This window comes from Rhopilema esculentum, chromosome 20 (assembly GCF_057945365.1).
Source record: "Rhopilema esculentum isolate cy_ngs chromosome 20, ASM5794536v1, whole genome shotgun sequence".
Classification (NCBI taxonomy): domain Eukaryota; kingdom Metazoa; phylum Cnidaria; class Scyphozoa; order Rhizostomeae; family Rhizostomatidae; genus Rhopilema; species Rhopilema esculentum.
In genome coordinates, this window is record NC_142834.1 from 15,494,821 (window position 1) to 15,510,453 (window position 15,633).

The window sequence follows — 15,633 nt, forward strand, 5'->3', positions numbered from 1 at the left end:
TAAAAGTTACCCCAAGAGGAGTAAATTCGGTACTTTCTTTTATTACAGACCCTCAGTTTCGTGTAGTTATTCTCAAACCATGGAGATAAAAAGCAAGTGTCTCTTTTGAGAGGTTCTAATACTACGTGAAGACCGGCTCTACATGAAAAGATTGTGGTATCATCCGCATAATTACATAAATTACTATCTATCACCAACGAATTTACACCAAAATCTTGATCTCTAGCAGTTTTCGTGGCTTAGTATAAAGTTGTTAGATTTATCTGTTATGGAGCTTCAGGCGTCTTTATTACGATCAGATTTGGTCATAATTTAATAAGAAGATACCAATAAAAGAAAATAGCACCCTAAGACTTATGCAGTGTGTTAAAAGGTTTCCTGGTTTACTAGTTGTTCAGTGTCATTGGTACGAAATTCATATTGTGTGGGGGGGGGGGGGGGCTGCCCCTTGTATTCCTTCTCATTCAGTACACTGTTATAAAAGAACATACTCCCGTTTGACAATTATTGGGGGAGGGGCTCCAGCCCCCCGGTTACTTTATATGGCAAAATTTCAAGTTTGGCAGGTGCAGGGGAGCTTAGGGGACTGTAGCTCAACGTCATTGTTTAAATTTTTGTCAAGGTAACTAATGCCAAAAAACTTACAGTAAAACTAGAGAGAAATTTTGAGGCGATTCAAAGAGAATGGGAATAGGAAACTTGGTTGTAAATTTAATATTTGAGACCGTTAGTACAACGAGACTGAGATACACCAGGGACATCCAGCAACTGATAATTTTACCTTGTCTCACATAGTAGTTGTCTTACACTATTACTTCCCCCTTTTTTCAAAAGCATAGAAATTTTAGAATTATTTAATTTCCATCTTCAGTTTTGAATCAGTTCACTCTAAATGCCAAGAGAGCTTAGAATTACATCCCTTTTTAGTGTTACTCTGTGCTTATATTTTCACTTGTACATGAAAATTTATATGTGAAAACTCAAATTTTTTCCATTATTTAAATTACTAGCAAAAATTAATTTCTGCAATTTTTGGTAGTCTGAAAGATGTGGCTTGAATAATCTATCTAGTAAGTGATTCATTCCCAGAACCATGCATTTTCCAATCCATAGTTTCTTTGGTCTAATGCAGAATGTTGTAGTACTAGATATTATCATACCATAATATGTTCTCGATTCCAAACACATTTTCCATTTCAATGACCTTTAAATTTGTTTGTCAGTTTTCATCATCTCGCTGAGTTTCAATCCTCCTAAATCATTTTCTACTAAGTAGTTAATGGTGCTTTTGCAATGTTTTTTATAAAACCATGCCAAATTGTAAATTGGGCAAATTTTGATTCAAAAAACCAAAACTTTATGTTGATCTTCAATTATTTGACACAAAGAATAATTTAAACATAGGATAAAGAAACAGATTGCAAAAATGATTAGTTCTTTACTCTGTGTCTAACATGTAGGTCTATTACATAATTATCATGTTTAAAACAAAACTATTATAGTTAATATCTTTTATAAACCCTACTGTGATTAAAAACAAAATATGACTGAAAATTATATTTACATGTCTGACCAAGTACTAATTTACAGAAGTTGCTTAATTGTGCTATGTGTCTATGAAATTATAAAATTGTCATGCCTAAGTATGTAAAAGTTATATTTCTTGTGATGTTATAATCAAGACAGAAATGAAGGCTGGAACAAATCTTGTGCTTGTATTCACCCAGTTAGAAGATGTGAAGGCTCTTGAATTCATGTAAAGTTTTGATGTGTGGCAATCCTTTCAAAATCAAAACTCTGTTACTATAAGGATTAGTTTCTGGTTGCCTAGGGCTTGCTCTCGCAATGATGAGGGCTTGCAGAGGTATTTGAGATGAGTGCAGGCCATGTTGAGTATGCTTTTCATCTTCAGGGAGTTTGCGCTTCATCTTTTAAAATATCTGCAAAAATGAAATTGCAGAGAAGGGCAGAATTAGTTAGTTGCAGAGTCTAAACATTAGACAATGAGCCTAAAAAACAGAAAGCACAAGGATACCAAGACCCACTGCCTTAAATACAGCAAAAATGGTTCTTAACAAGTGAAAATCTGTGAAAGAAGGTGCACCAAGTGAAAAATAAGTGTGAAAGTTTAACAAATCATTTTTAGATGCAATTTTGGCAGTTTGTATCAACTTTGCATTAGATAGACTTTCTTCCAATGAAAATCTTTCGTTTTGAACCCCCCAATTCAGGCTTATCCACTTAAACTTTTACATATCAGAATAAGTGAAGTTGTGTATAACATTAATCTACTGAAAAAAAATTCCCCAGATTTAAAGAAACAAAATTAAACCCAAAATTGTATCTCTTTGAAAAAAATTACTAACTTTGTCTAGAGGTGCAAGTTATTGAATATTAATCAAGGTAAAAAATCTATCTTCTAACCACATCGGTTACAAAGCCAACCATGCATTTATAAGACTTGTTCTCCCGTCCTTTTGGGGCTACTGATTATCGATTAAAATTTATTTCTTATCAGGATGTTAAATTCTGGAATTCTCTTCCTCTTGAATTGCGTAATAAAAAAATAAACAAACGTTTAATAAGCACTTGAAAATATATCTCCAAAAAAATCAATGGGCCTTCAAATAGCATCTTATGATCAACTTTTGAATTGCACTCCCCTTCTCTTTAGTTCTCTACTTTCTTTTTATATCAATTTTTATTTTCTTACGTTTCTTTATTATATATTCTTGCTGTTTTTGTTATTGATACAACTTCACATATATGTTTTTCCTTGAATCTGTTTCTTTAAATATATACAATGTAACCTGTAGAATCACAAAAGGGCACGTAGCTCGAAAGCTCCTCTGAGTTATTTCTACGTGTCCTTCAGTATTTAATTTTTTCTTGCTGACAATTTCATGCTTTTCAAATCTTCTAATCGTTTATGTTAGCACTATCGTATCACTTGTAATTATTTAAAATATACTGATAATGAAATGTTGAAGTTGAAGAAGTTAAGATAAATTATGCTTCATTAGAATTTCAACAACCAGGAGCCAAATCCACTAAGAAATCCACTAAAAGGAAAGCTAACCATTGGGAGACTTGTTTTGCAACTTTTTAATTCTCTAAATTTTAAACACATTTCGGTTCAGGTATATTCTTCATCGTTAATAATTGAAACATCCCCACCCGTAGCTACCCCACTTTACGTGCTTCTGAATTCGGTCCAATAAACAAAGTACGCTTTTGTAAATCTTTCGTGCACCGCTACCTGTCAGCTTAAATCTTCAATCTTCAATCGTTAACTCCTAAAGGCTATACAACCAATCTGGAGAATTTACTCAAGGAGCATTAAAAAAAGGGAAAATTAACTTAGGAGCAGGATTAATACCATTTCCACCCAGCGCTCCAGTTTGTTGATTATGCTTCGAAAATTGTAACGTTTTGCATATATTTCGGCATATAAAAACAAAAAACTGCACTTGAATCAAAATAGACATGAATTTTATTAACTGGAACAGGATTTCAAAAAGTCATTGATATATTCTAGGAAACTTGAAATCATTATTTAAAACAGCATCAAATGTAACTATAAGACGTGAATATCTATGAAAAAGTTACCTGTCACTTGTAAAATTTGAGCCAGCTTTTAGTTCTTCAAACAAATCAACGAGATCTCAGTTTTTGATTTACGTGAGAACAGGAAGAAACGAGAACAAAAACAAAACAAATCCAAAGTTCACGAGGAAACCCATGTGCAAGATCGTTGTCTGGCCAATCAGAATATCTCAAAACCCTCCAGCGCAGTTCCAACTCACTGGCACTGATCAGTGCTCACTGGGCCAATATCACCTGTCCGCGTTCGTAGGAGAGCACTGGGGTGAGCAATACATCATATATACGAATTAATTCATTTCTCACACATTCGACTCATCTAATCTAAATCTTTTTTAAAAATTAATTTCTCACATTTTTCGATAATATTTTCTATTATGTATTTTGCTATGTTGGTTCTACTTGGCACAATGGTAAATAAAAAGGTAAACCATATTTTGGTGGTACAAAACGTAGGGAGCTGTTACCGATCCAGGGTAGTTTTAGATAGACCGGGCACTTTTGTGGACCAAATTTTACGTCAACCGAGAAATTTCCTATCTCCTTAATGTAAACTGAAATAATGTATGGCCTCCCTAAAATACACAAGCCGAATATTCCACTTGGACCCATTTTGTCTATGATTGGCTCAGCACAACACGAACTGGCTAAGTGGCTTTCTGAAGTTTTGGACTCTGTTCTTCAAAAATATTCAAAACATTGTATCAAGGACTCTTTTACGTTCGCTGAGTTCATGCAAAACTTGAACATCGAAAACGAAACATCTTTCATGTGTTCTTTTGACATTAGCAGTCTTTTCACTAATGTCCCTTTGAATGAGACCATCAAAATATGTGCCGACGCTTTGTACCGGAGCGAGCTTAATAGCCCACCATTCCCAGAGGAAGTATTCATTGAACTGATGGAAACTGCAACATGTTCAGTTGAATTCAGCTTTAACAATGAAATGTACCAACAAAAAGGATGGTGTCGCTATGGGTAGCCCTCTGGGACCTGCTTTGGCCAATATCTTTGTTGGCTTTCATGAAGAGCGTTTGTTTGACTGCGACCAAAAGCCAGGTGTCTATTTTCGGTATGTGGATGACACATATACTATTTTCAAAACAGAGGCTGAGTGTGATACTTTCCTAAAACGCCTTAATGGCCTTTACACAGCCCTACATTTTACATTTGAAAAGGAAGAAAATAACTCCTTGCCATTTCTGGATGTTTTGGTTGAAAAATCTGACACTGGATTTCTCACTAGTGTATACCGTAAACTAGTGTTTATAGTACGAAAAAGGCCCTTCCGTCCATTCAAAAGGACTGCGTTCCTGCCACAAAAAAAGTTCAGTTGTATATGAATTTACGTGCCAGTGTAATTCTGGCTACGTAGGACGCACCACCCAAAGATTGGAGGATAGGATAAAACAACATGTTCCATCTAATATTAGAAACAAAACACATCCCCAAAGAGAACAGCCACCTCGGTCTTGCAAATCCAAAATTGCTACTAAAACCTGCGATTCTGCTATCGGGCAGCATTTGCCAGAAAACCCAGATTGTGCAAAAAACTATAATGGCGACATGTTTCGGATTATTGGTAAAGCCCGATATTCCACCTAGCAGTTATAGAATCTATCTACTTAAGCACGAATAAACCGCTACTGTGTAGACAAAAGGAGTTCGTTTTCACCTTAGGACTCCACTGGTAACATTCTAATAGGCAAGCGGCACTGATTGGTCAACCTTTAGAGTCATGTGCTCGTGTTTCTGATTGGCCTATTTCGATCCACAACTGGGTATATATATTTCTTAGCGTAGAGTTTTCGATGTATGTTCTGACGTTTTATACTGTGAAGAGTGTCAGACGAAAAGCTTTAGTTTACTAAATGTTTGCAAAGCCATTTACAAATAAAAAGGTCTATAGGTTCTATTTATTGTTCTAACAATACGATTTCCTAATGGATACCTAATCTGCTTAATTGACTAATTTGACTCTCCTAGATGAAAAATTATTCTGGGACAACTCAAGTCTATCATTTTGATTCATAGTTTAAAAGTATGTGATAAATATTTTAAACACTCCTTGACTTTTCAAAGTTAAATATTTCTTCGATAGATGAAGCCCCGTAAAACGGGGCGAAACACTAGCCTTCATCAATTTACGTGTATTTGCTGTTGTTCATTCTCGTTGCGTTGCGGTGTTACTTATTTCCTATTATTTTATCGATTTTTCACCGAAATTATTCCATGGGAGCGCGTCGAGCAGCCTGCTATCGTGGTCTTCCCTTTATTCACACAAATATTTCTTTGGTTGTACCCAAGCGCTATTGTTTGTTGTATGCTCACAACCATATCGTGTCTCTTGACAGTCTACACAAAATTTTTTATGTTTCAATATTGAAAGGATACTCGGATAGAAATTTGAATAAAGAGCCGATCAAATCAGTAAAGTTTGGCCAGAACGTGATCCGAAACCATAAAACTTTCGGCGGAATTTTACTTTTTCATCAGAATGTAGTATCCAGTATGTAGTACCAAATTATAGGTTATCAGTTACCCGATACCTTTTTATTTTTGAAGATGAACTCGGAGTTATTCCATATCTGCTTCAAACACTTAGCCTTTAAAAACAGGCCAGATGACTTCCATTAATGTTGATATCTTATTCAAATATTTTTAACTAACTAGCTTCCGAATGTAGATTTAGGACACTGAAAAGGTATGCTTGTAGCGCAATGTCCTGATCTTTCTTCTCGGTCTGACCACACCTCGCGATTCCTACGCATGAAATTAAAGGTAGCTTGCGACGCTCTTCACTCCGAGCCTCCGAAAAAGGAGGCTGGGGGGCAATGCCCCCTCCACATCTTTTGGCAAAACAATAGTTTTTTCAAAATCTTTTGTAATGGTTGCTAAATTTTCCCTTGGCTCTCCTACTTTCAAACCTGTTTCTGAGCCAATGCCACTCTCAGTGTTTGGTCATGTCAACCCTTGGATCTGTAGTCAGCGACCCATTGTGTGTGGTAGAATTAAAGAAGGACTTGGATTCTCTGATCTTGTGACAAAAACCTCCTTGTTGTAGAATAGTTATGACTGTGAATTTTATAGCTTAATCAAACTCAGTGTTGATAACTTTTATTCTAAACATTGGCAGAAATGTAAGAGGAACTTTTAGTTGCTTAGTAATATCCACGATTTTACATTTACAAAAAATGTTATGAAAGAAAGGCAACAGGGGCGCACATTCAAACTTTGTTTGGGGGAGGGGTTATAAATATGTCCTGGACCGACAGCAGCTTGAAAATTTTTCAGACCGAATGAGGGTGTATAGAATATTAGTGCTTATTTAAAACGATTTAAGATCTTTTACAACAATGACATCAAGTATACAACATAAATTTCTCTTTACTTGCATTTTAAGCTGCAGTAAGTGTTCCATAAAAAATCAATTAAAAATCCACCACTTTTCATAATTTGCAGTTAAATATATTATTTTGATTGTGTATATTTATATTAAGGAATGCCAGGACCGACTTAAATATTGGGGGTGTCTCACCCTCATACCCCTTAATATGCGCCCCTGAAAGACAAAATGTCTAATAAAGTAAAAATAACAATTTGAACTAAAATATTGTGTAACAAAGCACTTTAAACTTAGATTTATAAATGTATATTATTGTTTTCAATAACAAAGGCTTATTTGGGAATTCATTTTACACACCGCGCACTTCAGCATATGTTGTTTTCAGTTGGAATGGACACGTGTACACATGTCCGGGACATAACGTGATTTTATCATCAAATTGTAATAACATTTTAAAACGTGATGTGACTACCAGAGAACGACGCAAATCGACGAGTAACAATCGAATGTAACAAAAAATGAGACGAAAGCTAAGCTGTGATGCAAAATACATGAATTAATAAAATCTCTGCGCCGGTTGCTCAAACTGACTTCGGTACTGAGCTGAGGTGTGAAATCTTGAAATTGTCACCTACTCGAGGCACCCTTATCTTCAGATAAAAACGTCATAGAACATGTGCATGACACAAATTACATTACATTGGAAACCTCTGCAGCAGAGGCGAGGGCAAAGAAATTCTTTTGATGGTAAAGAAGTAATTTTGCCGACAAAAAGGGTGTGGTCAAAAGATAAATACCCTTATATGCTGCTTTTATGCGCTTGTGTTTCAAATTTCATACTTTAGTGCCATACTTTGAAAGTTTAACTACTACAGAACTGTTTATACGTTGCAATTGTTGCAAAAAGATTACAGGAAGAGTACAAAAATTTCTTCTTTTGACCGGCAAAAATCCTTAATGTGCCGACGCACAAAGTGGTAGCCTCTGCTCTGCAGAATCTTAAAATAAGTATCATCTAGATAACCACAAATGAAAACACACATATTCTAAATGTGTTTGCCACCTGGCTACTTTTAAGGAGTCAGTCTTCCATAATTATTCATTACCAACTGCTTCCGACTCGGGGGAGACCTAAAGGCAATGGAAAATGGTTTAAATAAGAAAGAATTCCAAAAATCATTTGAGTTTTGATTGGCAAATTACTGATTGCAAATGTGACTTGATCTTCAAAGAATATGCAATTAAGTATCTGCTTGAAAATAAAAAGTTGAATTAATATTTTCTTCTTTTATGAATAGATATATCATATCATTATCTCATATCTTACGGTTTACATATAATTGCTATTTCTTTGATGATCTTTTTAAAGATATAAATCATAAAATAACATGACAATCAGTAAGATTTATCAATGACTTGCCATACCCCTTTAACAAGAAAAGCACATCTCTTGCCATCATGGCTTCCATGTAAAGTAAGAGCACTCCACACTTTTACAAGTGACCTTGAAAAAGGAATTAGGATTCTTCAACATTACATTACGATACATTTATAAAAATACATGTGTGTATATAGATATATAAACCCACAATACTTGGCAAAAGTCTTGGAACTCTAACGTCAACATTGAATTCTGGCAGCATGTTGCAAAAAACAACGAAAATGCAAAGGAAACAAAAATTTTTGCACAGATAATATTCAAAAAATTTTAAAATAATTTCAAAATTGCAAATGATGAATGATGAAACAAAGCAAAAGATAACAGACAGTTTTAGATCAAAGCAAGTGAAAACTTTTGTAACCTACAAAGCAAATTTTGATTACGGTATCACTCCCAATAATTAGCAAAAATTTAGCTTTTTTGTATACTGCGTTTAGCTGGCTGCATCTGGCTGCCAACCATAAGATATGTGGCTGTCAACCATTCATAACAACTGGCAATAACCTGAAGGTGGATAGTCACAATTTACTCCCAAAATGAAACCACAGATGCTGGTGTAAAGTGTTTGCATTTGGTAACGATAGACAATGGATCAATAGAAACAATGTTTCTTCTAAATAATATCGGAATTATGCCAGGGTTATGCTAGATTCCAAATTATGCTAGATTTTATGCTAAATAAAGTTACAAAACCTTTGTGAAAACTATTTTTTGGGTTATGCTAAGGTAGATCAAATTGGCAGGCACGAAATAATAGGCATGTCTTTCTTATCACTAACTTAGCCTGGTAAAAATGAGATCTGAGTCTAATTTTGAGCAGCCTTTTAACACAAGGTGTGTAAAAGTTGAAAACCAACTGGCCCCCGAAGAAAATCTTTATGTTTTTCTGGCCCGGTACTTAAAAAAATTAAGTACCCCTGATACATAGCAACAAAGGTTTTGTAACTTTATGTTTCTTGCACCAGGCTGAGTCAGAAAATCGTTCTATGCTATTTTTAGGACAGAACGTTAATCGTTCGTTAGTCTTTTGTTGGGTCGGTTTGAAGCGCCTGAAGTCAGGGTCGAGGGACTGCACAGCGTATTTTAAAGAAACTCTTATATTTGTAGATGAATTTAATAAAGGCCGCCACCATGGTTGGCGCTAAAAATTTTTTTAGGTTATATTAATCTAGGAATGGCCAGAAACAGCACCTCAAATAGATTTTAACGGGAGAAAATTCAAAGCAATATTCTTATGGTTTTCATAACTAGATTCAGGGCCTAAAATAAGCGTGGATCTGACTCACTTTGTGGAGTCGTAAATTAAAAATGTGGAACTGTAATTGTAGAAAGTGTGGATTTGTAAATAATGCATGTTCTTAAAAGTGCAGCATAAAATACCAATCGAAACGCCTAAGAAAGAGATGGGAACATTTTTCAACTCGAAGTGAATGCCCAAGCCCAGCCTTATGTATTGCACTCATTTTTTTAAAAGAAAATTGCGATAAGAAATAAGCAATCTATAATAAAGAAGAATTAAGAAACTTCAGAGCTCGAAGCTCGAAGCTTTACGATATTGTTGTGTGCTATTTTGAAGTAAGATGGACTCTGTATACAGCTTTAACTTCAAAACATCATGTCAATTTAGTTTGCTTCTATGACTTGCTTCAAAAAAGACACTGAGCCTTAAGACCAAGACCGAGATTATGATTTCCTGCCCGTAATGCATTTTGGGGTTTTTATGTGATATTTTTCAGTAGATTTCAAAGAAAGTTATAAACCATTTCAACTAAGGTGTTTTAAATTGGAGAAGCATTGGAAAAATTACCCTCAAGGCTACAGCAGCTGAACGATGATAAGCCTCTCGGTGGTAGCTGGAAGGAATATTCAATTGGGAATGTTGCATAACAGGGACTATAGTCCTCCTCAACTTTTTTGCAATAATAGGTTAGAAAATGTTTTGAAAGTTTACGCTAACGAACGCATTAGTAGCAGTTCTTCTGGGAACACGTTTTGTTCTTTTTGATGGTGCTTTATCTTGTGTGAACAAATTTGTATTTTATCTAACTCGGTTTTGTATTTTTATGTTAATTGAAATCTTTTATTAAATCGTTATGTTTATGAATAAGGACAGAAAGGAGCATATATTTTCTGTAAGGAGTGGTTTCCGGTGTTTCAAAGGGCGTGGCTGTAAAAAAATTTAGGGGCAAGCCTGCTAGTCCCGTTTTAGCCACTCCCTTGTGGGCTGGTGCCAGTGTGACCTGATCTAGCGTAATATTAACATGAAATTGGCCAAAAATCGTCATTTAGCATAAAACCTAGCATAATTTGGAATCTAGCATAACTCTGGCATAATTCTGATATTATTTAGAAGAAACATTGTTTCCATTGATCCATTGCCTATCGTTACCAAATGCAAACACTTTACACCAGCATCTGTGGTTTCATTTTGGGTGAAAATTGTGACTTTCCACCTTCAGGATATTGCCAGTTGTTTTGAATGGTTGGCAGCCACATTTTGTATGGTTGCAGCCAAATGCAGCCAGCTAAACGCAGTATACAAAAAAGCTAAATTTTTGCTAATTATTTGGAGTGATAACGTAATCAAAATTTGCTTTGTAGGTTACAAAAGTTTTTACTTGCTTTGATCTAAAACTGTCTGTTATCTTTGCTTTGTTTCATCATTCATCATTTGCAATTTTGAAATTATTTAAAATTTTTTTGAATATTATATGTGCAAAAATTTTTGTTTCCTTTGCATTTTCGTTGTTTTTTTGCAACATGCTGCCAGAATTCAGCCAAATGTTGCTTCTTCGGCCAAATCAATTTATGACGGCCAAGGGGTTTGATGGGCTGGATGCAGTTAAGAACTTTCCATAAGTAAACAAGACTTAAGAAAGCTTCGACCAGCTTTTGTCCCGGACATCGCAGCAATCCCTAATTCTGTCGATGCAGAGAGGCTGATTCCCACCTATAACAAGATAGAAGCGGGTGGGGAGAGCAGCATAGCTCCAGAAAACTTATCAAATAGATAAATATTACAATTAATATGCTTGATCTCGCAAGTTTCGAGTTCCGAGAAAAGCTGCAAAGATATAGTTCCAAAAAACCAGAAAATACCAAAGTCTGGGAAGCAAGGCTGATTTAAGGGAGTTTTTGAAGGTGAAAGGAAAAAAATAACTTTGACAGAGACCCGAACAAACTGACAGAGACCCGAACATATCAAGACATTGCTATATGTAGCTAATTTTCTTATTAACCCAGATCATATATTGTGAAGAATCAGCTTTTGCTACTTATACTTCATTTATTAAAGAATTTGCCCAATTAGGACATGCTATTTGCACTATGATGGCAGTTTCTATATTTGCCACTCCCATGATGCAAATCCCAGCAAAGTACCACGCCCAATTTTTATAAAAAACGCGGATCTGTAAAAATGTCTTATTTTAGGCCCTGACTAGATTCCATAGTTTTATCTGTTGACATGAAAAAGGAAAAGTCTCGCAAGGTTTTAGAATGATCTTTGCATAACAGCGTGTAAGATGGAGAAAAGAAATAAATCAAAAAAGAGTTAATTAAACGCTATAAAACGATCAATTGATTAAAAAAAGCATTTCCTATTTCGGCACACTCTTGTAGACCAGAAACTGTCCACGGAACGCATTTAAAATTTACTAAAGAGAAAAAGAAAAATATCAAAGAGGACAAAAGAAACCAAAGATAAATAAGATTCCAAATGTTGGCAAAAAATATTTTCGAGGTGAAAAGCATTCGGCGGGCCGGATGAAATTTTGCTGCGGGCCGGAGTTGGCCCGCGGGCCAGAGTTTAAGAATGGCTGCTGTATATAGAATACAATATTTTATGGAAAGAATTTTTTTCCGAAACGTATCGACATTCTATGAAAATGTGAAAACATCTACAATAAAAAAGACTGAGATGACAAAAACATTCCAATTCACCATTTCTAACGCTCAAGTCGAATTGAATGCTCTTTGTTGGAACTTATACACACAGATCTACGCTTTTGCGAGGCAATTCATCGGAAAAAGTTATGATGTAGCAAGTAGTCAAGCATTAATCGTCTCTAATAGAATGTTTGCTTTTTTCTTTTGTGGCATAATTTACCGAAAAAACTGTTGATTTCCTCAGAAATCATTTGATTTTCTGAGAAAGTGTATTTTTGTCGTTAGCAAAATGGAGAATTGTGTTTGTTCTTTCAAAATTACCACAGCTAGAGCAGGTCGCATCCCAATGAAACTAGAAACTTATGAAAAAATCATCTGAACAAAATTCATCTTTGTTCATGGAAAAAAAGTCTGCTGGTATTTCGCTCGTTCACATTCCAAACAAGATAAATTTCACCAGCTGTAGTTTCAACGTCAGATACGCAGACGGTAGATAAGGTGACACATGCAATAGTATATTTTCTTTATATGCACAACAGTTTTTTCAAAAATGAGTTAGGGAAAATTTCCTGAAAGTGGGAGGTTAGATTTGAAATCAGGAGAAGAGGAGAAATCCTAAACCATGAGACTCCTGCCTAAATCGGAAGGGTTGGAACGAGTATTCTATGCTTTCCTTTAAGATTACGTTGTCAAAATTAGAAAACTCTAAAACTAGATTTTTGATGATGTCACACTTAACTAATATTTTGGCTGAGATATACATCATCGCAAAGCACATTAGCAAAGGCTCCTTCCCATAATATCACTGTAAAACTCATGAACCTTAGTTGTCAAACTTACTAACCAAGCAAAAATGTTGATAGCTGTTAGCAAACTTCCAATCTGCTAACTGGCTAACTGCATTTCTGATGATTTGACAAGGGAAGCTGAATAGCCTTATCATCATTATCAGAATCATATTCAATACAAAAAGAATCTCACTTTTCAATGTTATGGAAAATATGTATTTTAGAAGGAGAACAGCTTCACATACAAGGCCCACCAAAGCAGGATTAAAACACTCATGCAACAGTCTGCCTTTGTATGGCCAAATTGATTTCCTTTGTTTGGCACAAAACTATTACCAATCTTCATTCCCCAGTCAAAGAATATAATTTCCATTCTAAAACGATTCATTCTTCACACAATGCAAAAACATTACTATTTTTGTAGAAGTCACAGTGACATTAGGTTTTGTTTGTTTACGTCCATGGCCACATGGCATTACATATTCTGGCAGAATTCAGCTGTCAATTGCAATACAACTTACATCAATTATGCAATAGTACCATTTTGTGCACGACTTGTGTTTATAAGAGGGAAGCTTGTAATGAACTACTGTCTAGTTGAGGTTTTGGAGAGCCAGAGGTAATAAATATTGCATTTAATGTATGATTTAGATTCTTGTCATTTAAATTGGAGATGTAATTATACTGAGTTGGTCATTTTTCATTGTTAAGTCAGCCTAGTACATATATGGGTGAGCAAAGTGCTTTCTGGGTAAACTTGATATATCCAACATAAGTTGACTTAACCTCATACCACTCTAGCCATAAAGTTAAATATTGATAATTGGCAATGATACTGATTTCTTTGAAAAAGCATCTATATAATTAAAGGTGTGATAGATGTCTTAAGAAAGAGACAGTTAAAAAAAGAAACTAGTAACTTACTCCTCTGGGCAAAGAAGAGTTGCTTCTAGATTCTGATCATCAAATTCTTTTATTTCCAATGGCACAGCAGCACAAACCTAAAGCCAAGTAATTTTATCACAAAACCTGCTGCATATCATCGAGTATAATGAAAAAAAGGCAAGAGATGCCTAAAACATAAATGGGAGACTCATCTCAAAACATGAATTGTGACCATTGCTTTCATCATAGTTAGATACAATGAAAATGCAACAAAATAAGGCTTACAATAAATGACTCCTACCTGACCATGAAGTGATTTGATTGCTGCTTGTATGATATATGTAAAAATGTCTTCTGTTATATCATGATTTGTTTCTTCTTCCAATTCCCTGAACCACAAAAAAACATACTTCATATTTGAAAGATGTTATTTGATGAAAAATATTTTTAATTTCAAAGACAAAAAACAGTTGATACAAAATTCATTTTTCATTTTCTTGAAGATGAACCTGACTATTTTGCCCCTCTTTCTATTGAACGATATAGTGTCTCTTTCCTTCTAACCCTGCTTAAAATCTAGACCAAGTTGCTTATTTTCTTCTTTTTCCAAAGCAATGTGTGCATTTAAGTTGTCAGATTCCTATAAAAATCAAGATAGGTACTTACATTCATATTTGAATATAAAGGCATTATGAAGCCAGATTAATTCACAAGGAATTTCACAGACAGACTTTTTAATCAAAAAAATTTTGATCATGCATGTGTAACAGTGTTTTCCCCCTAATAATAGGATCTGGTAGGTAATAATATGGCTGAAGGTTTTCCTTCCTTCTTTTAACTGAAAACACTTGATCAGCAGCAGGCACCTGGTTTGACTTTTGTTTTGAATTGATGAAGTCATACTTGTCCATTGTTTGAGAAAACAATAATCAATTTCCAAAATGTTGAATTCCAAAATATCCAAATAACTTAAATGGTATGAAAGAGGAAAGGGATAACTTGTCCAGAATCAGCCTCTATATATGGGTTTGTAATGAAGACAATTTTTTGAAAAGGTATCGAGTTTTGATTAAAATCTGTAGACCTTACAAACTACTATTTGACAAAAATAGAAAAATAGCCATTTCAACTTCTGCCTCAAATGGACATTATAACGTACCCCAGCTAAACTCTCTAACGAAACTTATTATGCCGTTGTCAAAATTATCAAATTAAACTTTTCGTAAACTTCGCCTTTATCACACGAGAACTGATCACATGGTTTCGACATCGCTCTAAAGAGTTTTTTCCGTCTGTTAGTCTTATTAGTGTTGTATTTGTTGCTTTTATTAATAATCTAGTAAAACGTACTAGTAACTAGTAAAAAGTTCATAATCTGGTAAATAATAATTCATATAATGTAATTATTGTAATTAATAATTGATGCTGACAAAATTGTTTTGAGTTTGATGCTTCTCGATTTTCTCCACCGGCTTTGATAAAGATTTTAACAATCAAAAATTTATACTAGTGTCCACTTTAAAGCTTACAGCTTTAAAAACAACGTGCAAATCCTGTTTCCACTCTTTTTTCTTTTCGATCCTTTCCTCCTTGGTTTCATGTTAAAAATCCTTATTCACGTGTCGATTGACAAGCCACCATCTTTGTTATTCTTGGAATCATTGTTTAAAACGAGGCTGTGT

At 34.7% G+C, this 15,633-nt stretch overlaps 1 protein-coding gene across 1 annotated transcript; it reads right to left on the bottom strand.

Annotated features, from left to right (window-relative positions):
• Positions 1-1,418: 1,418 nt before the first annotated feature.
• Positions 1,419-15,627, bottom strand: LOC135687804 (ribonuclease P protein subunit p14). The gene is made up of 6 exons (XM_065204473.2): positions 15,481-15,627; positions 14,253-14,340; positions 13,991-14,067; positions 8,375-8,453; positions 3,610-8,080; positions 1,419-1,940 (listed from the first exon to the last, which is right to left on the bottom strand). The coding sequence occupies exons 1-5, from the start codon at positions 15,549-15,551 to the stop codon at positions 8,045-8,047; spliced, it is 351 nt and encodes a 116-aa protein (XP_065060545.2). The 5' UTR covers positions 15,552-15,627; the 3' UTR covers positions 1,419-1,940; positions 3,610-8,044.
• Positions 15,628-15,633: the final 6 nt, after the last annotated feature.

Bases quoted from the DNA above. Each gene is read 5' to 3' on its own strand.
- LOC135687804 (XM_065204473.2), bottom strand. From the start codon at position 15,551: ATGAAACCAAGGAGGAAAGGATCGAAAAGAAAAAAGAGTGGAAACAGG. The intron at 8,454-13,990 runs GTAAGTTACTAG...TCCTTTTTCAAG, and splicing joins ACTCTTCTTTGCCCAGAGGA to GTCACTTGTAAAAGTGTGGA. The intron at 8,081-8,374 runs GTATGGCAAGTC...CATTGCCTTTAG, and splicing joins GTGCTTTTCTTGTTAAAGGG to GTCTCCCCCGAGTCGGAAGC.